Source organism: Bombus terrestris, chromosome 8 (genome assembly GCF_910591885.1).
Source record: "Bombus terrestris chromosome 8, iyBomTerr1.2, whole genome shotgun sequence".
NCBI lineage: Eukaryota > Metazoa > Arthropoda > Insecta > Hymenoptera > Apidae > Bombus > Bombus terrestris.
The window spans coordinates 5,645,627-5,672,746 of NC_063276.1; the positions used below are offsets into that span (position 1 = coordinate 5,645,627).

The 27,120-nt window shown below is 38.4% G+C and overlaps 1 protein-coding gene across 5 annotated transcripts in view; it reads left to right on the top strand.

The window, feature by feature from the left end:
- Window positions 1–27,120, top strand: part of LOC100646982 (venom dipeptidyl peptidase 4) — a 300,060-nt gene that overhangs the window by 220,250 nt on the left and 52,690 nt on the right. For all 5 annotated transcript variants that reach the window (XM_048408250.1, XM_048408249.1, XM_012311197.3 and 2 more), the window contains 2 exons: window positions 7,774–8,013; window positions 9,471–9,706. In XM_048408250.1, the coding sequence (XP_048264207.1) occupies window positions 7,774–8,013; window positions 9,471–9,706 (476 nt within the window). The remainder of the gene's footprint in view (window positions 1–7,773; window positions 8,014–9,470; window positions 9,707–27,120) is intronic.

Genomic DNA, 27,120 nt, shown 5'->3' on the forward strand with positions numbered 1-27,120 from the left:
TTGGTAATTGGTGGTACAAGCGGAAAGGGGGTGATTCTACGCGAAAAAAAGTCGAAAATATAGAATAAAAATTTTTCGTTTGAAGCTTTGTTTTCGAGAAAATGGACTTAGAAAGTGTTCATAGAAATTTAATTAGAAGAGCAGAAGTATGTGTTAAATGTGCAGAATGGGCAACATTTTCGGCAATTTGTGTAATAATAAACTTTATGATTACTTCATATTATTTCATTATGTATTCCTAATTTTCCGTTACGGCAAAAACAAATTTATACTGCGATAATATCCATCGAGACAACGATCTACGGTGAGATTCATTATAACGAGACGTGATAAAGTGCACGCGTACCGAGCGAAAATTCAAAATCGATTTTCTCGGAAACAAAGCCTCAAACGAAAAATTTTTATTCTATGTTTTCGACTTCTTTTTTCGCGTAGAATCACCCTCTTTCCGCTTGTACCACCAGTTACCAACCACCCTGTATAAATGGCAACATATTTATTACGATATCGTACCTTCAAAAGAAGCTCGACAATTTTCTATCGATTTGTCAAATTTACAGTGTCCTCCATCGAACGTCCCATTTTGAATGTCCCAATTACAAAAAGGGACGAGTGCCGAACAAAAATTACGCAGCAATAAAATTACATACAGCCCACCGTTAACTCCAGTGGCTTTTCATTGCAACTTCTAACGAGTCCGGTTTTCTAGACAACTTCAACTTACACAATTTAACTCGCACGATCGTAGCGCGGTTGACAACGCAGTTCGTTTCATCGTTAAAGCTCACCGACCTGTGTAACCATGTTGCATACAACGCCCTCGAGGTGTTACTCTTTCCCTAAGGCTTTTCTATCAGGCTGATTCATTTGTCTTTTCGGTTTATAAAGAGCTTCTTTGACTTTCTTTGGTCTTCCACGAGGTAGTTAAAGATTGTTATTAAGTTACACAGAGAAAGAAAAAGAGAGAGAGAGGTGGTTGGTTTGAAAATTGCTTCGTTGCCGAGGGTAACCACGTGTTGGCAGCCACTTAATCTCCGTGACGGATGAGTATGAAATATGTACGTGGCCGAGCATACTTGCGAAATGTGGCCGTCAGTCGCCGCCGTTTACTATGTATCAATTACCCCTGGAGACTCCATAAGCCAAGTACTCCCTGGAAAAACTTGGCGAATGGTTTTCATTTTCGAGTAAAAAGTGTCTACGAAAAAGTATCGACACGCAGTCTTCCAAGGAATTCATTTTCCAATGAACTTTTTTATCGGATTTTATACTCGTAGCATGAAATTTTTGTAGTCGTATAAGAGCACTATGACTCAACACACTTGGACTCGATTAATTAGTAAGTAGATGTTACTACAATAATGTATGTACTTCAACGTAAGCAACGCAATGTTGTGTAACGTCGATTTGTTGAATTTCAAGAGATTTCCTCTACTTTGCTTCTAACTGAACATACTTCCTTCAGTTGCTTGGGGATTTTGACTCTGTTACGTGATTCGTTTAATTTTGTGTAATTTAGTATCGCCTGGTGTACTGTGAGCGGTAGGTTGCAGGGTTCGCAACACGGAGCAGCTTCTCGTTGTAATAGAAATTTGTGCGTTAGTCTTCTGTGTCCAATTAGCAGTCTGAGTAGCTTGACTTGATCTCTTCTATTGTACTCTACTTTTATTAGTAAGCGTAACTGCTTGAAATTTTCTGAAATTTTGCATCGTCGCCTTCGATCTTTCTGTGTAATTATTAAACTCGATGATCCTTCTTCAACTTTATGTAGAATTTTTAATTCTACAGGAAATATATATATTCGTTAGTTCATTAAAAACAGTCCCACTTTTTGCTTAGCTTTTTATGCATAGTGGGATATGTTTTAACACAGCTCGGAAAGTCGAAGTTACTCGTAGTCAGACAGCTTAATTTTTAGAATTTTGTTTATTCACTTGACAATGCTATGCACTAAAGATAAATACGTAAATAAGCGAAAACAAAAATTTATACAAATCAAAACGCATTAGCAAGTTGTTAACACTGCTGTGATTAAGGTTGGCGAATTGTGTGATGCAGTGAATTTTTCTCTCCCATAACTGCATACGTTGTTTCTTTTCTTAAAATTTATTACGAGTGAACAAAATGTTTTATAATAAAAAAAAAACATATTACTTGATGTTTAACACTAATGTCGAAGCTGAATAAACGGTGGGATTTTATTATATATATCACATCCCATTCTGTGCAACTTGAGCTTTTATTTTATTTGAAATCGTCAGCGTCAAATGTTTCTCAGAAGCTTGCTAGAAAAATCAAAGGCACGGAAGAAAATTTCCTTGCTTTCAAAGAAATAGTTTGGGACATTCTTCTATGCAGTCCAATTTCTCTGAACTTTATCAAACTTAGACTATAAAAGTAGTGACAGCAAGATATGAATGGAAATGCAACTATTCCATACACGTATTCTGATAAAAAAAAAAGGGTCCATTTAGCGAAGATTGAGAAAAATTGTTCCTCCCTTCTGCTAGACCGTTTCTGGCATCGCACAGAAGGAATCGAAGATTTCGAAGAGATCCACAAGTCGAATACACGAGGATCTCCGCGCGATTTTCACAGCGTAAATTTTACCTTGAAGTCTGAGGAATTCTCGGAGATCTCCGAAATTCTGCTACAGCAGAGGCTCGGTCGAAGTTGACGGTGAAAGAGATGAAAGGGAACCAGCATACGATCGAAGAGGGCAGAAGCTAGCGCCTGTGTAATTTTTAATGGGTTTTTAGAAGGCAGGATTGATGCCGCTGATGGACAACAGCAAATATTGCCCGGTGAAGAAGCTGCTGCAAGTTTACCTGAGCGATGAATAACATCGTTCCTCTTTAATGGGGTTGCTTCCTTGCGCCTAGTACTCGTGGATCCTTTGCAATTCAGACAAGGGACGGATCGTGTATTTAAGCTTTGTTTGGCAAGAGACAAACTACGCTATCAACTTTTCATTCGATACGGTCCAAGAAGCGATCGTTTGCAAGCTAAGTTTCAAGTTTAGCAATGTAAATAAAGAGAATTAAAATGCAACTAAGCGAGCGTCAGCTACTTTATTGGTATATGCGAAGATAATACGCGACAATCGTGATAAATCTTTTGACATAATTGAGAAGAAGGGAACGATTTGTTAGATACAAAGAGTGTAAGAGTACACCGATTAAATGTTAATGTACACCGAGGACGCATATCTTTTGTTTTATATTGTTTCATCGAATTTTCTATGATCCATTTTGTTCTATTTCTATCCCCATGGTCATACATAATTCAATAAATTAATACGAAAGAAAAGATGTTGTGCATCTATTATTTCCTTATAAAAGAAAAGAAACCTTTGGGACAACCTAAAGTTTGGCCACTCGCAGTGGAAAATTTTCATCTTCGTATCATATAAAGCGTTGTGATAATTCAAAAAGCGAAACAAGTGTCCATAACTCAGAAATAATTACCTCGATTTTCAAAGAGGTGAACTTATACAAATTTTCATCGACGGAATTTCGCTCCTCTCAGAGGATAAACCGAGTTTAAACGACCTGAACAATGTTCCACGGATTCGATCAATACCGAAGGATGAAACGACGAAATTCTGACGTGAAGAAGTAACAGACGTTCCGGCATGCATACTAACAAACCCAGAAATCCAGTGGTAAGAAAAACTGTAACAAAACCAAATAACAGAGCCGGGAAGGAGAAAAAGCAACTGCGGAAGTAAAACGGGGCAAAAGCTCTTGACAGGGGAAAAAATGGGGACGGCGAGGATTCCCGGTGGTCGTTCGACCAACATCTTCGGTGCGTTCTATTTTTTTTCCAAGTACGTGTCCGCGAAAACTCATTTTCCGCCGGACAAAGTGGCCTACTTTGATACTCGTCACGAATCTCAAGTCCGTGGGAGCAAAGAGTCCATTTAAAGATTACAAAGATTGCACAATGAAGAGAAGATTGAGAAGAAGAAAGAAAGCAAACGGATAAAGAATGGCTAAAGGACCAATCTGACGGACGAGGGGGGAAAGCAGAAGAGAGGATTCGAGGCCTCGATACCGAGGAAAATTTAAATTTCCATTTCCTAGACCGATACACCTTCCTCGAGGCGACGTCTCTTACCGCGCCGGCACGCTTTCTTCGTGTTCTGAAATGATTTTTTCTCCGCCGATTCACTCGTCTGTGGCTTCGTCGATTTTAACCAGACGGAAGAACGCTCGATTTCGCGAAACGAGACGCGTTTCGTTCCTGCCTCCCAGCTGCATTTTTCTTTGTTTCGATGAATGTTGCAACAAGGACGTTTTATTCTCGAGTATCATGGAAAGGCTAGTACCTTGTTTGCTCGTGAGTATTCTTGCCTTCGAGCCTTCTACAAAAGCGAAATGAAAGCGAAGTCGGAATGTTAGGACGCGGTAAAGTAAATATCAAATTGTAGTTCCACGTTTATTCGAAGCGTTGCCACGTGCATGGGAAATAAAATTTATGAAATTTCGCTTCGCTCCTTTTTTAAATACGCCGTATGTTCTCTCCACTTTTTTTCCGTAGAACGGCGGTAGTGTAGGTTCCGTGAAAATAGGGAAAAATATGTTGTATAAATAGAGAGGCGTAAATGTTTTAGTGAAAGTTGTAACAGAAATTGTAAGAAAAATATGGAATGATAATAGTGGACTAGGTTTTTCTTTAAACAAGTTACAGGGGTAGATTGGTATCTATAAATTATATCGATAATGAAGGTAAAAAATAATGGGATGGTTTTTTTTGTTCGATTAAGGTACAGGTAAATCGATATTTGTGCCAGCTTTATTTGTGAATACGCTGTTGGAAGTTGATTTATATGAAATGTATGGAATTTATTATATTACTAATTCGTTTGCCGATTTTCTTTAATCCGACTTTAGCAAAAGTGTTGATCCTGATGCTAAAAGTCGTTCTTCGGTGTCAATCAAAAATTATCCTGCCTGATAAATTCAATATGAAAAATTGGAGTATCGTACAATAGATTATATATCGTCGAATTTTAGAATGCGAGAATGCGGCATAATAATCGCTGGAAGCGTCAGTAATTCCACAGTTTTACACGGCTATATATTTCGAACAATGCTCACCGATTTCCCCATAATAAATTTCAGGCGCATTGACTCGTTTCCTACCCAATTGCCCCTCTGATTTTTTGCTTTCAGCCACCCCTTTTTTCTACGTTCCATCTACCCTTTTCGTTCCTCGTTCTCAAACGCCGCCCAATCTAAAGTATCCTCTCCTTTCTGTTTTTTCCGCTCGGGAGTCTCGAACATATTTCTTCCCTCTTTTATTTCAGCCGTCGTTCCCTATGCATTTTTCAACCCTTCGGTGCCATAGTCTTGTTGATTTGCGGTAAACCACGGTATGGCCCGTTTTCTAGAAAAATATCGTTCACTTGGCCATTTATAAACCAAATTCTTTGCTTTCCTCTGCCCCTTTCACCTTCTATTTATTTCTCTTTTTTCTTCTTTGTTATTCGTTTCCCATTCGTTCTCATCGCGCAATGGGAAAAAGGAACGTTCATACTGTTTGTTAACTCGCTAAATAAAGTGGGTTATTGTTTTATTAAGCTACAAAAAATGCATTAGAGTAATAGACACGTAACAGAAAAGTTATCACTTGTAAGCGAACCTTATGCAAACTCATTTTTTGTTTTTTGTTTTTTTTTTTTTTTTTTTTATTTAATCAAACAAATCTAATCAAAGATGGAATTCAAGTAAAAATTTGTCTCGTCCATTGAACATTGCAAGTATTGTACTTTGAATAATTTCAACCTTTGTTCTCTTTGCTGGACGATTATTTTCTGGGCTGTTTTCCACCATCCAAATTGGTGGAAATTGTTACTTCGATGTTATCATCGATTTGTTATCGCGTTTTACGAAGTCACTCGCGAAATATGAAACACGATTTCATTTCAATCGACCTTGCATAAGCATGCAACGTTTTGGAAATTTTATGCCCGGGTACGCAGCGAAATTTTAATAAATGCGTTATTTAATTTCGTTGTTTGCCATCGTTTCGGAACCATTTGAAAATATTTCGTGAATTTTTAATTGTGTCCTGAAAAGAACGACCTCGCAGACTCTCATACGTTACAACATTGTCCGAAACAATTTTATGAAATCACAGATCGAAGAATGAACACCCCTCATTGAAATATTTTTGTTGAAATATTTCCCTTTCAGAGATATTTCTAACAAGCTTATCTGTTCGTCTACTTCGGTCTTAATTAATCGTAGCTTTAATTTAGTTTCGTATAGATTAATTTCTACGTCGAATTTTATTAACTTTGAAATCTTAAATCTACCAGAACGTAATTTAAATGACGAAAAAATTCACACGAACGATAAAAATAATTTGCCAGTGGCTCGTGGCACTTTAAACAATTTGTCGATTAAATTCAGATTTTAACAGCTTAAATATCGCCATAGTAGCCAACTATAGGAGCTCCACTATTAAGAGATCACGAACAGCTCATGAAAGTTTTAGTTCACTTCCGCTCAAAAGTTTACAGCACGTTAGAATTTCGAAAGAAATACTTGCATATATAAATAAATATTTTACTAATGATGTTGTTATTTTATAGCGTTTACACTGTAATTAATTATACTTATAAACGACACTTGTAACGATAATATTCTTATTTCTCCTAAGGATACACGAAATATTCGTATCATCTAAAATGCAAAGGCTGTTCCAAACATTTCACCGGAAGCGTATGTCATTTCCTACTAAAAAATAATTGTCTTTTTTTTATTTTCCGGCCACTTGTGTACATACATCATTTGCCACGGCGACTGCTCGATTACCCAAGGAAAAAGTGGCGGCAATCGATCAAACGCTTCTCCAGGCTATAACAACCCCTCGAATTTTAATCCCGCTTGAATTTTCACGCAAGCTAATTACAGGCGGAATAATTCAATTTTGATATGACATTCTGATTAAATTCTCGTTTTCGTGCGTCGAATAGGAAAACGCCGGGATTTATGTCATTCGTTCTTTAATATCCGCGAAACAGAACGTACATTCTTTTCTGTTTCATCCTACGTTCGTTTTCTAACAGCAATAAAATCGTATTGCACGGGAGCCTCGCGACATTTCCGAGCGAAGAGAACGATAGAAGCGTTTAGAAATTCGCTAGTACATGTTCGTTGAATAAAATTGCAAAGGACGACGTTGCTTGATATAAAATCTACGATTTTTTCGCGAGGCTTCAATATTCGGATGGCTGGCATAGTTGTCGCGTTTTAATCGCGATGGAAGTTTTATCAGTTCGATGGCGAATGCGTCTTTTACGTTCGACACGACGGAATTCCAATAATCCGGACGATAAGCGCACGGCGACGCAATGGACGCGTCTTAATTTTATTAAAATCATACACATGCTTTCACGGAAGTTGAAGAGAATCGAGCTACCAAGTTTACCGAAATTCTTCTCCAATGAAAATACCAAAAAACGCAACGTCTATTCGCGTTTCAGTGGCGTTTACGCTAGTCGACTTCAAAGTTCGAAAGTGAAGGAGAATTGTCGCGTTGCTCGGAATCTCTATAATTTGAAAGGATTAGTTTGTCTGTAGCTTATCTTCGAAATTTACTTTCGACTTTTACTGTTTATTGTTTGTAAAATATTAGATTTTATAAAATTGTATAATTTCTATAGAAAGATAAGAACGAGCAACTTACGATTGTCGAATGTTATTATTTGATAGAAGAAAATGAGGATTGACTGCAGGTTGACCAGTAATTTTATTGTTTCAGAGTGGCACGACCAATCCCACGGTGAAGCTGTTTTATGTCGACTTAGAAAAGGTGGTCCAAGGTAACGTGAGCTTAACTGAAATCGAACATCCGGACGAGTTAGCCTCCGAGGAACGGATTCTATCTGCCGTTGCTTTTCCTACGGACAATCTCGTGTACGCGACCTGGATGAACAGGGTGCAGAACGAGGCGTACTTCCGTTTCTGTTCCGTACACGATTCACTGCCAAATTGCACCACCGTACGTATACAATATTACACAAATATTTAATAACAATTGAGATTATTTGTCACATATAAAAATAATTTTTATTCCTTTTATTTCCCAATTATTTTATTATGAATCTATTACATTATTCGCATTGGATATACTACGTGGTGTGCGATACTTAAACAAGTAAAATGTACTGGAGTTTTAACTTGACTTGTACGAAGGGATAGTTGAAACTCAAATTAAGTTTTTCTTCAGTGGTGTGCAAAATCGTTCGAGCAAATAAATTTTTATATTCGAAAAACGGTATCTGAAAGAATTTTAAATAATACCAAGTAAAGTAGTATGATAAGTAAAAGGAAATATAATACACAAGCGCTATTACATAGTTATATAATATGGTTTAAAATTCTTTTAAATACCACTTTTGCAATAGTTGAAAACTTTCGCACGCCATTCTAATTCAATTAATTTCTTTTTTTCGCAAGGAGACATCATTTTGATAAGTCTGTCAGGTTTGCCTATTTTTTGTTAGCCCAAGCTGACGGCGCCAACAAGATGAATAAGAATTGGCGATCCGTCGCGTGGTTTTCCTTTAAAATTTCACGGCGGTTTTATCGTCCGTAAAAGACGAACTTTCTCGGTTTAATTAGATTGGCGCTGCTGTTGGAAGTATCGCGATTCGTTTAATTCACGAGGCTTCGGGGGTGAGGAAGCTCAACTTGGTCAAGAGGGTGTTATTTCGTTTATTGTTTCACGAGCAAGTTTAGCGACGATGAGTCCGACTGAAGGTTACCTGGAACGTTTTTATCCTCCTCGTAATTTCTATTATTAGTAATCTTTATTAGCAATCTCAATTACAAGCAATTATTGGCTTTCGTTGTTTTCTTAGTTTTATCGCCAGGTAATCATTACTTTCGATCAGTTCAGACGAATTTCATGCCAATAATTTCTCACTGGGATTTAAAATAAAGAAAGTTGAATTTTCTTAGAAAATCCTCTTCAAATTTTCCAATCCATTTCCTGTAACTCGTTTGCTACCAACGACGCACCGTATGCGTCGCCAGACAATATTTTGCAGCCGAGAAAAGAAGATGGCGTAGAATAAATATCGTAGAAAATATCGTGCAAATATTGCGCGAAATGAAATAGAAAAGTTTCGGGACGAAGCAAAAGATTTGGCCTACAGCCGTCATCGTAAGAATCTCGAAATCCTTCGAATACCCAAAGAATATTTTCCACGATTCGTAGAAACCGTGTCGTGGAATGGGTTAAACCGCTTCTGCCTTTCGATTTCTCTCCCACAAGTCATCGTGAATGTCTAAAATCGCAAAATAATCCTCTGAATTCGCTCATCAATGGTAGAGTACCTCGACGATGCATGGAAAGAGGATACTGTGGAATTGAACGATGCGCAATTTTTCGCGACCGTTTTCACGGGAAGAGGAGGAATGGATGGGAAACGGGATGAAATATTCATCTTTCAGGCGCTGAAGCACTCGGAGAGGCATGGATGGGTCGAGCAGTTCGAACCACCGATGTTCACCGATGATGGCGATTCGTTCCTTACGATTCTGCCACAGAAGCAACACGACGCGAGTTACTGGAGGCATGCAGTCGCAATTACCAACGTTTCCTCTGGTAAGACGAGGAGCTTCGCTCTAACTTCCGGCCGGTTCGTCGTCACGGAGATAGTTTCCTGGGACCAGAAGAACTCTTACCTGTAAGTACAGCACTCCTTGGAACAGTTTGAACATTAACTTATTCGAAACTGGACTCTTGTGGTCAGACCTAGCCGTGGAATATTACAGTGACTTTTAATGTCTTGTACCTTATTTATTCTTGTTTCAACCATTACTGATTGCAACAAACGATGACCTTCTCTCACCTGTATTTTACGATATTGAATATCCAGTAATTTCGTAGAATTATTGAAAATGCGGAATTGGCTCATACTGGGGGTTCGTAGCTCTAGGCTGTTAATTTTCAAAGTGCACACAGTAAGCGCAAATAGTGGCGTGGTTCGTACTCCAAAAGCGGTATTTTTGAAATTTTTTTCATATCGCCTTTCAAACACAAAGCGAGAAAACCTGGTTGAAAATTGTACGCGTCTCTTAACTTGAAGGATATTGGATTTATTCAAACAATTTCTGAAACGTTCGATAATTAGTATATTTTTCAACGCAACACGAGGGCGTAAATTTATATAGCGAATACTGGGATCTGTGAGAGAATGAATCCGCAGAAAGAAGTTTTCCGTATTTCATCTGGGAAAAAGTAAAAATCGGAAATAGAAAATCTAAGGAACACTGGGAATGAGGAATGGAGGAACGTGTACCTGCTTGATGTAATTTTTGCACAATTGTGTTTGCCGCGTTTTACTTGTTTCACGTTTCGCCTTTCAACGTGCCGAATAAAATGAAACGAGCTGTTTGCTGTTCCAAACGAAAGTTATGTGAGTTACCGTGAGTATAATTATATGCACAATACGTTACGTTCGTATTTGTATGCGCGTAAATTCAGATACACCAAGAGCCGTACAGACTTTTAGGACGTTGCAAAATGCAACACGAAGAGATGAAGGTTATTTAATCGCAGTTTGATGAACTTGTTTCGAGTGGTTGTTACGTAGTACGGTTATTAGCATATTTGCAATTGAACTCTTGTGATGAGATTTAACATTTTGAGAAGGAGAGATAGTTTAGTTTGTACATGTTGCGTGGGCAACCTGAAGTCCTCGAAATAAACAGTTCGCTTTGTAAGAAATTCTGATAAAACTGTACATCGTGATACCTGAACAAAGAAATACGTAAAAAAATTCAAAACTAAATAGAAAACACACTACGAAACTTTCACATATATTTCGCCTATCGGTTTATCTTCGCATGATCTAACCTGGCCAGTTTCGAATAAGATAGTATTACCCATGGTCCATAAAATTTGCATTTTCGAGAGATTTCCGAATGCTCGACCCAAGCATAGATTCTGCCCCCTCGAAATATCCTGAATTGTGTGACAATCGTTCACAATGGGCTGGAGATTCAAATAAAGACCAGTCGAGACCCTTGCACTTATCGAAACGGTTCCTCAACATCCCCCAAACCTATGAAGATTCTCTAAATGTATATCGACGAAACAAACCCTTGAAACTGGTACTTGACGATTTCCTGTAAACCTGGAAAATCTTTCCCATCCACTTACGCTGACGATTCTTACGGCAGAACGTTCGAAATACCACTCAATGGAACGCTCCAGTTCCACTTTAGTTGCAACCAAATTTGACCAGTCACCTTCCCGATCCAATTACTTTGCCGACGTTCTGATTTCGTCACGCCCTTTCCAATTCCTCGATCCTTCCAAGCTACCCTTCGGTTTTCTTCGAAACTTCGTTTCCATCAGAGACTTGGCTGTTCGATAATTACACTGGCTGCTCAGTAATCGTGGCGTAATCGGCAAATGGAGTGATTCTACGTGAAAAAGTTAATCGCAGACGTAGAATACCATTCTTTTATACGATAAAATAGAATAAAATCGAATTCGGACATTTCTTTTTAATATACAGCGTATACAGTATTTACTATATTAAAATTGTTTTAGATTTATTTAATAAACGATTTCCAGGATCTTCGTCGATATACATTTGCACGCATCTCAGCACTCTCTTTGTCTCACCATCTTCTATATCACATTGCCAACAGAACAGTTACATTCGTCTGTTTCTTGAGACGCTGCGCACACACATACTTTTACACGCTCATATTCACATACGTGTGTCACTACTACGCGGCCAATCTAATTTAGCACACAAAATTGTACGTATCTAAATATATATAAATTGTGAATTTTGGTTATTTTTCTACTCAGGATGTTTACCATACTGACCACAGTCACGTATCATATACGTGTTTATTCGTCTCTCTTATTAAACGCAAACCCATTTTCTGAAATTATCGCATTGTTTTATATTTCTTCTTTTGTATACTTACACTTATCCGCCATTGTACATTCCTAGAATGTTTTTACGTTCGATAGGAAAATATTTGGGAATCTTTGTTAAACTCGTCGGAGCTTGCGAAAAGAAATTTGTGGAAATATGAGATTTCTGTTAAATAAACGACTAGAGAGTGTAGTTGGCTAAAAAAAAGGAACGGAAGAAGTAACTTTTGATTAAATTAATTGATGAAAACAGCATGATATTGAGTACAAAAATGGATACATCGTTATTTCAGGCATGAATTGAATTTCATGGGTAAACTCGATATGCGGAAAATTCGATTTTTTATCTTCGTTATTAAAAATCCTCTGAAAACAATAGAGCGTCCGATAGAGAAATAAATTGGGCAGCGTTTTGGACATGAATTGCACAGAAACTTTGAATACAGAAATAATCTTCCCAAAGCAAATTAATTTCCTGGAACACCATGAATATCAAACATATAGCGTTTAAACAGATGATGAATACCATTCAAGGTTGTTCTGTAGGGAAATGAGATTGAATTGGGCGGCCGGTGCACACAGTATCAATGGCTAACGGTGCGTTTACGTGATAAATGATAACGCTCTTTGGATGGCCGCTGCCTGTGGCAGACGTTTGCCCCGTGATTCCATGGGAATCCCCAATAACGCGTCCCCCTGGCGTAATATCCTTTCTTAGTCGTATTTTATCGAGAAATAATGGAAGCACGTAGCTAAGTCGGCGTACTTAACGTCCACGTTCGAACGTCTTTTCCCGATCGTTGCAAAGATTTAACGTCCGAGAAACTGGGATCCACTGGGAACTGTCTGTGATAAGAACCAAGTAATTTTCGTTTCAGTGGAGCAATCGATAATTACACAAGGTATCTCGGTAATCGCGATTCAATTGGTGAACAGGTGAAAATACACGTCGAAGGTATGGAACAGCATTTTTTCACACGACGTTTCATTTCCGAGGAGAATGTAGTTTGAAAATCCGTCGAATATATCAGCCGAATCTGTTCTCGATCGTAAGCGAAACGATCGGCATTGAATAATCGAAGAAACGTTATTTTATATGAATTAACAGAAGAAAAGTTTGCTCATAAGATATTTCGTTCCTGGGCAAAACAAACTTAAAAATCTATTAAATACGTGCACCGAGCCCATATACTTCACGAACAACGAAATTTTAAACGAACAAATTTTATTCTACACGTTCGACTTACTTTCGCACATAGAACAGCCTCGTACCTTATTTAGTCGTAGCCAGTTGGTAATTAGCCAAGTTCATTTGCTATGTAAATGGAATTCTACTGTACACCTAGAAAATTATCCGGATGGAAACACTATCGAGAAAAGCATCGCGCTACAAGCGATATAGGTACGCGATGAAGGATTGATGGTTATTCAAGATCCCGGCTCACCTTGAGCCGATATCGCCTAATACCTTGAAAATTGTGCTTAAACGAGCCAATATTTTTATTCGACGCTCGGTACACAGGGGAGAAAGAAGTTGATTTTCCTCTTAGCGTCTTAACGTGTTCAATATCGGCGACGCCGGGGAATCGCCTTTGGGAGATCCGAAGGGAAGAAAAATAGGCAAACGGAAAAATCGCGTTTAATTCTGCTACGTTTCAAAGAGAAAGGTTAATAAGCGGCGATGCAAATAACGACCGGTCGAAGTTTCGTACAAAAGCTTCTCTACCCTCCCCTCTTTTTCAACTCCCACTTCCCACCGGATACGCAGCTATCCAATGCTCGCGTTAGTTTCACTCGTGTAATTATGCAACCTCGATTATTACGCTAATTGGCACGCTACGCGAAAACGTACGCGTTTGTTTGCTCGTGCATGCTGCTGCAAATGTGTCGCTTCCGCGTCGAAATTGCGAGCGAATGTCGTTGCTCGCGAAAGGCTGCCTTTTAAGAGAATTCCAAACGCAGTTTCAGTGAAATTAAACCTTTTTCTTTTTTTGCCATGATCAGGTTGCTATATAACGTGGTCGGTTTTTTGAAATTTAAGGAACTACATTTCGTAGAATATTTAACAATGGAATGTTTCAGGTAGAAATTATTAACTCGTCTCTGAAAGTAGACATTTATAATTGTTAATTTATTTAGAGAATTCATAACGCATATCACGAACCCGAAGATTCCATCTGGATTCCAATAACGTTAATTGGAATCGTTTAAAAGTTCCGATATAATTTTCACATATCTCTTTTTACAACAATTTCCAAATTTTCCTTTGTTTTCCGTTCTTTCGTCTTGTTTCCACTTATTTAGAGTTTGCGACTCGTATCGCGCGCTTCAAGATTTTTTACAGATCCTGGTAACATCGATTATATTCGATATTTATCAGATCCTTTCGTCTCTCTTTCCGATCATCGTCGTCTTGCCAATTGAATTCTGAAATCAACGAATAATCGACTAATAATAATAATCAATCAAAGTACCGAGAACCTTCTTTTATTTCTATCTAATTTAATCTAATTTGATCGATGCCTGCAGCGAATCTGTTCATGGATAAAAGCTAACGTGGCAAGTTCACTTAGGTTAATTATTATCGAGCTGGTATTCATGGACTGAGGCAGAGTCGAGCACGATGCGACTGGCCTAAATAACGATCGACATTTTTCTCCTTTTTTTCTCTTTTTTTTCCATCATGATGAAAGCGACGAACGATGATATTCGGTGGATAACCGGAACTACGTGTGTTATTCTCTGTGAGTTTCTTTTCCGGTTTAATTAACGGAAGAACCGTGACTGGCCGTTTGGAAAGCCCTGGCTAAATTTCGTGGAATTTGTTTTTCGAGAGAACCACTGCGACAGTTGGTAGTTGGTTGGATTAAGAAGCAATTTGGGAGTTGCTCGTGCAGATTGTTATCTCGGAAAGAAGTTGAAGAAGAAGGAAAGGGATCTTGTGTTAGAAAGTATTCTGCTTCCCGAGGAATTCTTAGGCTGCCTTGGTGAGATCTTTTAATCTCTTGACCACCGCTGCAATTTTCTTCTACCAACAACGACCAATTACTTATTGTACGAAGTTGTTAGAGAAGAGAGAAATTACGATGCTTGTACAATGTTAAAGATTAAATTCGTTCGAAGGTAAAATTCGATAATTAAAAACTTTAGCGGCAGTGTAAGTTACAGTACGGGTTCTACCAGCCAACGATGGCTGCACTTTTATTGATTAAAAAAAGAAATTGAAATACTTGTACGACGTGCCGTTATAATTAAGTTCGTTAGCGATCATAAGAAGCAAAATTTCCTAATAAAAAAACTTTAGCAGAAGTGTAGGTTAAAGTACAAGTTTGGCCAAGTAAATTAGAGGGTTTATAGGTGCGTCGAGTTAGTACCATAAGCGGCAGTAGTATAGCCCGTACATGGTCAGACCGCTGCAAGTATAAGCGAAACTGTATGGGAGCTCCTTAAGTGGAACTTGCACATTTTAGTATTCCACTTTTTGCTATATTCTGGATGAACTTCCACTTATGCACCTATCTAAATAAATTTTGTTTATCGATGGCACTTGTTATCTTTCACGCTTTTAATTCTATTTTTCTACTATTATTTTACCAACGAATTATTCTTTCTGGATTAATCGAAATATCTTTGAAAGTTTCGTGCAATTTAACATACCTAATTTTTCTACGAAATTTTTATATAAAGCATAAATTCATTAATTGTTATCTTTCACGTTTTTAATTCTATTTCTCCACTATTATTTTACCAACGAATTATTCTTTGTGGATTAATCGAAATTTCATGCAATTTAACATACCTAATTTTTCTACGAAATTTTTATATAAAACATAAATTCATTAATTAATCAACATTTTTGAACTATCAAACCAGTCAAAGTGGTGGACTACAGATTTCTAGTTCCTTGGAATTATTTAAAATATACAAGCGCTTTTTCGACGTCAACGCAGAATTTTGCTAATTAATTGATTGATACATTACAAGTTGTCGCAGTAATTAACAAGCCAAATGTATTTAACATGGATTTTTCAAATAAAATCCCATGTAGAAATATGTTGTTCCATATTTCCAATTTATTTTTTCACAAAATATCATCTGTCACTGGTTGTATCGTAATTACTGGAACACTCTGTATGCGCGTATTTACCGTCATCGAACCACTCTGATTACACTAATCCATATATAATACATTTAACTAAATACATTAAAGATCGATAGTGGCATCATTAAACAAGTTAGACCATCGGAAACACACTAGTCACACGTTGAGAGTGCACTCGAGCTTCGTCCATATAGCTCATCATCGTTGGCACGCATTCGAATCTCGTTAAACGACACTCGAATGCTGAACATCATTTCAACAACGCGTTGTTCAAATTTGAACGTCGACGCGAATCGTCGAGGATCGTTTCACCCACTTCCGATTTCCTTGGTCAATTTCTCCATCGCTCGAAAACATCTTAACCCAAGCAGAAAGTTTTAGATTTTCAGTATTTATGGTAGTCGATAGACGACGTGCTTTTGACTTTTCTGCATCAATGTTGCACGTTGCACTTTCTCCTCTTCGCTTCTTCTCAAACTTTTAGATCTCCCTTGGAGAAGTACGCTCGGTACATAAAGTTAACTGTTTCGAAGAAGTACAGTTCCCAGAGATTTTCTGATCAGATGTCGCGGTCGCTCTTGGTTCAGCGGGATCAATCGCGTTATGCGTCGCACTTTCCCTTCTTCGCTTCTTCTGAAACTTTCAGGTCTGCCGCGAGGAAGCGAACCGTAACGTTCACGAATCGTTGGCGCAAAAGTGCAACGCACGACACGATCGATCCGAAAAAAGACCGCCACATCTAACCAGAAAGCGTGGTGAAATTGGCGAACGCGCAATTAAGTTCTTCCCTTGGCGCCAGCTCGGCAGCCACTTTCCAGTTTGGCCCTTTACTTTGCAAATTACTTTCGTGCCGTTTCGCGGCCTCTATCTTTCGCTACATCAAGCGGATATCTCCACCGTGTCTCGCATAGTTTCCACATGGCCGGTCCAACGCGGAGCCCGCGATCGTGGAGTCCGCGATCCTCCGAGGTGTTAATTCACTAGCCAGCCCAGCCAGAGTTTCCGCGGAGTTACGCCGACTCCAATTAAGCTGATGGCAGCCGGGTAAATTGCGACCCCGCCAACTGGAGTCACTCTGTAACGACCTCATCGTCGCCTTTCTTTTTGCAATTTTTTTTTTTTTTTTTTTTTTATTAGTTGGAGGGAACTCACGGTGACCTCTCTAATTGTTTTTCGAATAATGAGAGGAATTGGCGAGTCGAAGATAATCGCGCGTTTACGCGTTTGGTGTTACATATCGTGACGCATATGGTGCGTCGATTCGGTCGTTTCAGTTGGATGGAGAAGTTGGCTTTTGTGAAATTGGTGGTGTATTGTGGCAATGGAATCGAGGGATTTTTTTCCAAGACAAAATTCGTTAAAACGTTAACTGGCACGCGAATTTTATATATTTTGCATTTAACAGGAATAACATTTAATCCTCGCAAAATATTTCACTGTATTCGCACACATTTTCCTCGTTATGCTATCTAAATCATTCGCATTGTTGAAAATTTTGTTTGTCCGCGCAATGTATCTTGTTTTGATCGTCGCAGAAAAATTTAACGAAACGTCAACGTGTGAAATTTGTTTGCGAAGAGATTGTTTCATACTAGAACTAAATTTCTTAAATAATAATATATAATAATAATAATAGAATAAATTTTCTAAATTTAATTAACTTTCAGAAGAATCAAAACGGAAGGCGAGTGGGAAGATGCAGGGAAAAAACAAGTTTTTCATAAGATGAGCGTCCTTCAATTTACAGAAATCAATTTTCCATCCCCATCTATCGCCATAAAGCTTTCGTTTCGAGAAGATAGAAATCCCAAAGGGAATGAATCAAAAATCCGTGTTATATATATATATATATATATATATCAAGTTCGTAGAATGAACGAACACCAATTACCTCGTATTTGTCTTTTAGTACAAACTCGGACGTCTTTAGGAAGATCGTTTAATTTTCTTCGATAATTCGGAAGATGTTCGAAGCGTAACGAGTTGGTTGACACACTTAATAGGAGACAAGGGAAAGTTTAAATGATAAGTTCGTATTAAATCATTCCGCAAGATCGATAAAGGAAATTGGAAATTATTTGGGATATCTTGGATCTTGAGTGGGTGAATTGCGAAGGCCGCGGAACCGGAAAGGCTCTCGGGAAACTGTTCTGGGACTCGAACTCGAGCCTACTCCATCAGAAAGTACGCCGGTATTGCCCCGTTGAGACCTCGACCCTCCTTTCTCTATCCTTCCAGGGTAAATTTACCGTTTTTGGAAACACTTCTAATCCCCGAACTTTTTGATTTATCTTCCATCGAGAAATAGTACTGGAATGTAATTTAATTCCCAGGTTTAAAACGGTTCCGCTAAAAATATCCGATAAAACTGGGGCTTTTGATCACAACGAAACGATAAAATTTCGTTAGAAACAAAAAAAAAGTACACGATTTTCCTAGATCTAAATTTAGATTTTACTGTCCGTTCGTAGTTCGATATGTACGGACCAGTGCAACACTGACCAATTAACGTGATGTTTGTGCCATTTCTAATAATATAAAAAATATTCCAAACGAAAGGCAAAATTCGTTGTTATCGAGCGAAGAGCGTATCGCTCTGAAAAATAGTGAAAAACAGGGAAATTGTATTTCGTTTAGTAAAATACCGAGGTTATCTTCTTTGTACGAAAAGCTGTGTATACTTCTTTTTATATCCTTAAGTTACACGATATAACGTTTCTAGATTCTCACGTACTTTAAAAATATTAAAACCGAAATAAATATATTCCATTTAAAAGAAAAAATGAAAGAGTAGAACTTACACAATAAACGTTCGTGTCTATAACTCCTCGCATGGCCATAATCGGCGTTAAACACGAAAGGAGGGTCAATTGTATTCATAGAAATATACATTTACATAAACATCCGCAACAAACTAATATATCATCGCTGGAAGCGTTATCTTGAACCAGTCAGTTTATTTGGTTAGCAACGAACGACGTCTGGATATACTAATCGTTGATAACGATTCTTAAATTTATTTTCGGTTGTCCTTAACGTCCCCTATATGGCCGGGCAATGAATAATGGAATAGTTGGGGCGATATTTCAGTGAGAAAATCACGCGAGCCGCGATAATACGGTCCATTTCTGCGTCATGGCGGCCTAACAAAGTGCCCGGCTACTTTACACCATTTATGGTCGCCAGTGCGCGGCTGCCATAGCACGGACTCGTTAATCTAACAGGTGACATAACGCTGGAACGATGTGCACTCCAAGTGTACCAAGTATATTGCTCGTGTGACGTGCACTGCGCAGGTGAACACGTTCATTAAACTGATTAAATCGGGGCTAAGGAGGTAGTATCAAAGGATGCTGCATAATTCAGAACCTGTAAGGGAGCATTCGCCTTTTCTTCCCCAAAATCCCGGACCTGGCTGCCAAACGACGCCCATGGCTCGTATTATCCCATTTAATCCTACAATCGCTACAGCTGCGTAACAAAAGTCACAATTCTTTCGTTGATTGACTCGTTTCCGAAATTTGCGTTGTATGGGTATTTCGAAAATGTATTTACATCCGCAACTAACTAAGATAACATAATCGTCTAATCTAGTGGCAGCGATGAGCCAAATGTTTCTGACTTTGCGATTGTTTCACTAAAAGAAGAGAAAGAGCATGAACTTGCATACACATCTATAGACTAGCGATAACAACGAGCCAAATGTGTCTAATTTCAGAAAGTATCGACTGTTTTATCGAGAAAGGAAAATGAATTTGTTCTCTGGAAGAAGAAGATGAATTTGTAAAAAACGTAGGTGGTCTAGCGACGACGATGGTTTGGACGTTTCTGGTTTTGGGAAAGTTTGATTATCTTATTACAAAGAGAATATGAATTTGTTCTTTCGAAAGAGAAGACGAACATGCATGAAAAAGTAAACCAAAGGTCCTCGATTTGCTGAAGTTCCACGCTCTCGTAAGGTACTGAACGAGGATTTTCCGCGAAGAAGCCAGCATCCTCGAGCTCCATCTTGATATCTGGCCAAAAATTCGTTGAAAATGCCGCGCCTCTACTAAGACCGAGAGGACAAAGCTTGGGGTGGCGATGAAAAGGGGAATTCTTAGCGAGAAGGTGCGAAGCAATGACATGCAAACTCAATCGCCTCGCTGAAAACCACACTGCCTCTCCCACCCCCGAAATCTCACGAGTCGTTAGCATTCGCGAAAGTGGCTGTCGCCTGACGTGTTCCACTTGCAGGATCAAAGAAAATTGTGCTGCGCGCTATGTTGCTCCGCAAGAAACTCGAAGCACACGAGTTGGTACCATGTTTTCGAACGTGTCTGCTCGACTCGAGTCGCGAGCCGTGACATAAAATCAACCGTCTCTTTTCCCAAGTCACCCCTTTCAATATATCGGTGAAACAAAGAGCTGGAGTGTCGCGTTTCCTGTCACTGTAAGTCGTACCTATATTTAATGAAGCTAACTTCGTTAGACATTGGCACGCGTTATACGGAAACAACGGGTGGCGCGTAACGCGCATGAATTAATCATTAGGACGTTGTAAACAGCGCAGCCTGGTTCTCAAACGCGGCTAGTTAGCAATGTGTTTACGCTGTTCGGGCCTCGACAACTAAGAATGTTTCGTCACCTGGTGGCTATGCGACTGCTAATGGCCTGTCGGTAATTCGTTGTTGCGTTTGGTCCTAGCAGAGCTGGGCTGCTGAAATTTACAACGCGAATGCGTGATAAGTTTGGAAACCTCATAACCGGACTGTGAATATTTATGCATGCGTGATGTTACCGTTGTCCAGGCGTTTAGAAACCTCATAAACGCGTTGTCAATGTTTATGCACGTTTGTATTATTTCTGTGAAAGCGGCTGAAAGAGCATGGCCTGCGCATACAAATTTCTTTCGTCTGCATTTTTCCATCGTTCGAGTCGACGAACGTCCAGCATTCTTCGATAGATTTTTCCACACAAGACTATTTTAGAAAACTTTCGTTTTTACACATTTTTCGTTGTCCCTTAGGATTGACTGAATATGTATATTAAATTAGAATACTTAGATTCAATTTTATTTCTATGAAAATTTCGAGGCTCATAAAGCGAGCTTAAAGAATATGATTAACTCGAATATCTCAAATTCTCATTTTCATCTTATACTTAATCAGCAATAAGTCACGGCGTTTTCCTTATGGTTCTCTCTGACGGAACGCGATTGAGAGGTTTGACCGGATTTTTTTAAACCACGTCGAGCCACTGTGATTGAGCAAAGGCAGTGAAGAGGAGAGCAAAGGTTGGAGGCCAGTGGTGAAAGGAACTTTGAAAGCATTTTCAAGGCATTCTGTTTGTGGTTTTCGGGGTTGAAGAGAATTTTTAGAGCGGGGGCGTTGGGGTTAACTGTGACTGTGATTCGAGCAAGAGAAAAAGGTAATATAGGGGACGACAGAGTCTTTGAAGTCTCGGAAACAAGGAATTCTTCAACTTCCGAAAGCTTTAATTCAGTGATTAAGGATGATGAAGGAAAAAAGGAAATTGGACGAAATTGGACACTATAGCCTGAAGATAACAGTCTTTATATCAGTGCAACAATCTTTCATTAGTATAGCACGGATAGTTAAATTATTATTATTACGGATGGCAATTGCTATTGAATTTTGGCAGCAAAACTCATCTCGTTATATTGCACTTGTTACGCGAAACGAATCATTTATTAGCCTCCATAATTTTCGCGGTTTGAAACAATTTGAAATATTATGCTACTAAATATGTTTATTAAATTGCTGGTACACAGTCAGGCATTATAGAACACTCTATACAAATTAACTCTCCTTTAGGCTATTCAAACTCTTGCCTCTGAATTTCGTCACACTTTAATAATTGATAAGCGGACAGTGTTTCGTTTACTTTATCGATTAGCAATCACATATTTTTTATTAATTATATGTCTGCTTTCAATGTCCAAGAATTTTAATATAAAATATACTAGATACATGTATAGTGAAAATGACGAATAAATTCTAGATTACCAGGAACGAAGTAATTGTACAGAAAATGAAAAATTAATGCAAACATAGCGTCGCATGTTCCTGTTGCATTGTCGCTGTGTCGCCATTTACGATAGATCCGGAAAAGGAATTTATAGTTAAATTGGGAGGAAAGATGCAAAATAGCAGCGCAAAATCTGAAACACTTCGTCCAATCGAGCGTGATCGTCGGTGGAAAGAGAAAATGGAGAACGTGACGGTCCAAGTTTCTGCTTTCGAGGGATGATTTGCGGTTTCACGGGGAAAGAACTGTGAACAGGTTTTGGGGAGGTTTAATGGACTCGGTTAGTTTAGCCCCGGAAAATTCCGCGAAACTTAGAGAGTTTGTGTAATCGGTGAATTTAGCAAATTTACCGAATCGAATCGATCGTGTTTCACACGTTCCACCAAATCGAAGTTTCTCCTTAGAATTACTTTGAAAAACTGACGAACTAATTTTAACGCTATACCTCGCACGCTTGGAAATTAAAATACGCGAGGAAATAAAAAAAGAAACGGAAATTCCGTCTTTTGAAATTATTGTATTTTAAAACGATGTATTTTACGTAATTTCGCCATTCCTATTTTCACGCGTCCTTCTATTTGAAACGATGAGAAAATACAAAAATACAAAGTTGATTTTTTTTTAAATCGTTAAAATGACGTACTTCCTTAATGAACTTTCTTAATGAGTAGGATTTGTAATTTAGGTAAAAATCAAAGGAACGCAGTTTGTTCGAGTTATAAATGGTCCTGTCCCTGAAGTAATACAAGTTAATTATTTCTTCGATCCGATTGTTCTCGCAAAGACTCCGGAGGGCAATAGCTCGCGATACGTTCGCTCCGTTTGTTCTTTAATTACGAGTCGCAGTTGCAAAGTTTTTGTATCGTTGCAATCTTGTTCCCCGCTATTACGAACCTTTCTATACGCCATGAATATTCATTACTCGACGATCGAATAATCGGATAAATTAAGAATTAAATGATCTCTAATAATTAAATTACATAAAAATTTCAGCACTCAACTACTATCTACAATGTGGAATCACAGATCGCGATGCTCTTCTCGTTGTTTTCGACTGATCGAGACTCCACTCGTTGAGGATCAGGCTGCGAACTTTCTTATTAATCGTAAAAGAAAATTACCACTCTAAAGATTATCGAAATAGCAATAATATCGATAGCAGTTTTCAATTTGGACAATTTGGTTTGCTTTCCAAAGAAAATTACCATGCTGAGGATCATTCGGATTCTTCGATTTGGATTAGCTTCCTCGAGAAGCAAACAATTTCGTAATCGACGCAATCAATATCGTTAATCCTGGTATTAAAACAACGATTAAAGTATCGTTACAGGAATCGCGTACACAACGTCCTAGCATCCATTCATTCCGCTATACCGCAAACGATTGCACCGAGCAATTCCGCAAGCGGTGGCGCGCTTCTTGCGATCTTGGCGCACCGTAATGGTCTGGAAAGAGGTCCGCGGAACTTTCATCACCGGAACCATTGTCGGCAAGATAGTCCCGCTACTATGAAGCAGAAATACCGGCTAAAAACTGTATTCGCTACTCGCCAATCCGAAAAGAAGTAAGGAGACCCGTTCGACGATATCGTCTCGTAACTGGAACGTTCTCAAGACTCGAGCGTTTCTCGAGTTTCTTCCATTAGTAAGAGAAATTTGTCATACTCCAGGTTCACGTTTGACGACGTTTAATTGTATCTAATAATGTTTGTTGAAAGTTAGCAAGCGTGTTGTGAGATTGGGAGCTGCGCGGAGTAATATTTCTCTAGTGTTCTTTTTGAAGTTTTTAGGACATGTATCCCAGCGAGCAAGATACATGGTATCCATGGGATGACAAATTTTCTTATGGAGAAGGTTTTTACAAGAAGGTAAACTCCTCGTTTATTCCGTGCAACGTTTATATTATACCACGGTCCTTTCATATTTGAACTATTACACGAAGAAGAAGAGGCGCGTCATTAGTAAGAGAACTATCGGTTCTTTATGTATTCTTAATTTCTCCTAGAAAATTCCTAGACTTATCACGGTGCATCTTCAACCCTCTGATCTCTAAGATTCTTTGATCTTTACATTTTTTAATCACAATTTTTCAAGACTCTTTGCCGTTCTTACTTTTGATCGCAGCTTTACAAGCTTCTTCGATGTTCTTACTTTTGATAGCAGTTTTTTAAGATTCTCCGAGGTTTTTATTTTTGATCGTAGCTCTGTAAAGCTTCTTACCTGCTTTCGTTATATTTACTATATTTGTCTCTATATTTCATCTTCATTTTATATTTATTATATTATATTTCGTTATATTTTCGTTTTTCAATCGCAGCTGTACATGATACTTTGACGTTTTTATTTACGATCGTAGCTTTCACAGATCCTTTCAAGCTTTCATTCGTTAACTATCCTTCTTCGATAGGTGTATAATAACATACTAACTGTCCTGGCAGCCAATACCGATAGGGGAATTTATTAAATTGGAATTTCGTAGGCAACATGACGTCCCTCCAATTATGATCTGACCACGGGCTTTTCCGATGCCGATTAATCGGTATTTCAATCGATCGACGTCGCGGTTATCCGGCTTGGTAATAGCGTTTGTCACAAACGACAGATTCGTGATCTATTCGAACGCGAATTTTCAGAGTTTCACAGCTTTCGTCCGTCCCCAATCCCATATTGTCTCTGCCTTTCTCTCGTTTCCCTTCCATTCTTTTTGGTTTATTTTTCAGAGGAATTCTGTCCTCTCGAAATTCGATGCGTGAGAGATTTTTTTTCTACTAACTTATTCATGACGTATGTTTGTTAAATTTCAAATGTTTTTTTTCGATTAATTCTTTCATCTTCGAAGATTTTCCTCTTTGAAATTGACGGATCTCGAACGATTCAAAAGCAAAGTGCAATTTAATCCTCCGAAAGCTAAACAGCGAATAAATTTATAATACACAATTCTGACGAAATGTAATTTAATTACAAAATCACAAGTAAACGTTATGCGTTTATATCAGGTTTTCCGAAAAGTTTCTTTCGTTTCATCAGGCGATAATAGATGAACAAGAATTTCTGTTTTATATTATTTTATTGAATTAGGTATGATCCATTTCTACTATTACGTTCGTGCATAATTCAATAAACTAATATAAAATAAAAAACATTGTGCGTCTATTATTTCCTTGTAAAACGAAAGAAACATTGCGGACAAGCTAATATATAGGACAATAGGATAAAATTGATTTTACAAATACTGAAAATTACTCCTGCAGACTAAATTACGAGTATACTCCAATTTCTCGCCAGTTTCTAGCTTCATTAATTCTCAGCCGTTTAACGAACAAAAAGTATCGTTGTATGAGTAATTTGTTTAATTCCAGCCGCCAGGGCGAAACGTAAGGAAAGTTTTATTTACGCTACAATCCTGCATTCGACTTTTCCATTAACCAGATCCGTTTTATCCAGCTTATACCGTGTAATCGGAACTTTGTTAACTGTTGCGCTGATGTTGCAACATTGCTCGCTTCGCTGCGTTGTTTCAAATTTTCTACCCCTTATTTTATCCATCTAATTCGCCTGTCTTCCGAACGAGTACCGTCTGAAAATATTTTGAAAATTTTAGTTTCAGGACTTCCGCCGCGATTAGACGACCTAGCGAGTACGTAGACGAAAATATTTGAACACTCGTCGATACGTTTCGCGATCATTTCGGCGAACACGTGCAGGAAATACGTAAACATCGACTGTTTTTTAAGTTGTACGCCGGTGATATCGGTTTCTTGAAAAGAGGAGAATAAAATGAGAATGAAATGGGAGACGAGAGAAATGTAAGGAAAGAAAAATTTCTAACCGCGTTAACGAACGAGAGAAAAGAGGGTGGAAACTAGCGCACGATAGGGGTAGAAAATGAACTGGGAAGTTCTTATAGCGGGGAGAGATTGCGCAAATAAACAATTCTTAAAGGAGCACGATAAAATGACGTTGATTAAGGACGTGAGAGGCGAAGATTGTCCGGAGGTCAGAGTGCTTTTCTACGGCCTTTTAAAAAAGCGCTCCTCTCGGGCTGATTTTTTTCCCCTGGGCGACACGATTCTCTCTCATTAGCTTAACGAAGTTCCTTTGCGCAATTAGAACCTTAATTATTATTATCGTTACAACAGGTACGTTGCGTTTTTACCGCCGCGGTGCCGAGTGTAACTCATTCTCATGGCGCGAACAGGATGCTTTATAAATTGCAAAATGCTTGCAAAATTGTGTTAAACGTGTAGAAATGTCGACTTAAGGGAACAGGTTCTTGCTCATTAAATAGATAAAATGAAATAACGCGAACTGTGAGCGTGCATATGATATTCGTGTGTTTAGAAATATACGAAATATATTAAATCTTCATATATCGCACCCTCGTACTGATCGAGAAGAATCTTGTTGGTTTCTGCGATTCGGATAAGTGGAATTCTTACGATTCAATTGATTTTTATTGTTTCGTAAATAAAATATAGCAATTTGTTAGTAACAATATGATCACAGGTTTCGGAGAACCGTATTTTTCAATGAAGAGAAATTAAGATCTCGCGTTTCAACCCCCTTCCAAAGGTTGGCTAAAAAGCTTCTTGTTAAGAAAATTTCATTTTTTCCAGATTAATCCTGGCTATAATAGGATTACAGTTTTTCTTCGTAACGCGATCGCGGCCGGAGCTTTTTGTTTTTCGAAAGTTGCCGTTAATCTCGGTAAGCTTGTTTCTCGTTATTCGCCGGGACGTGGCGTAGGATAAGGATAGAAAATACCATTAGTGCATTGCGGAGAAAGAGGAATTAAGGTGCAACCACAAATTGATACCTTCGCGTTGTTTGTTTTATCGTTTTTATTTATTAATCCAAGGTACACGCTTTTAATTCACAGCAAACGTAAACACTTGATGCACGCGCTCACAAGCGTTCCATACTACCTAGCAATTTGCTTATTTTAATCTTTATTAATTGGGAACCTCCGTAGAAGAGTGGAGCGTATATATTTATTGCCACAAACGAGAATTATCTCCATTTTGCGGTTCTATGCTTTGTAAGCGTTTATTTACGATAATCTGTGATCAT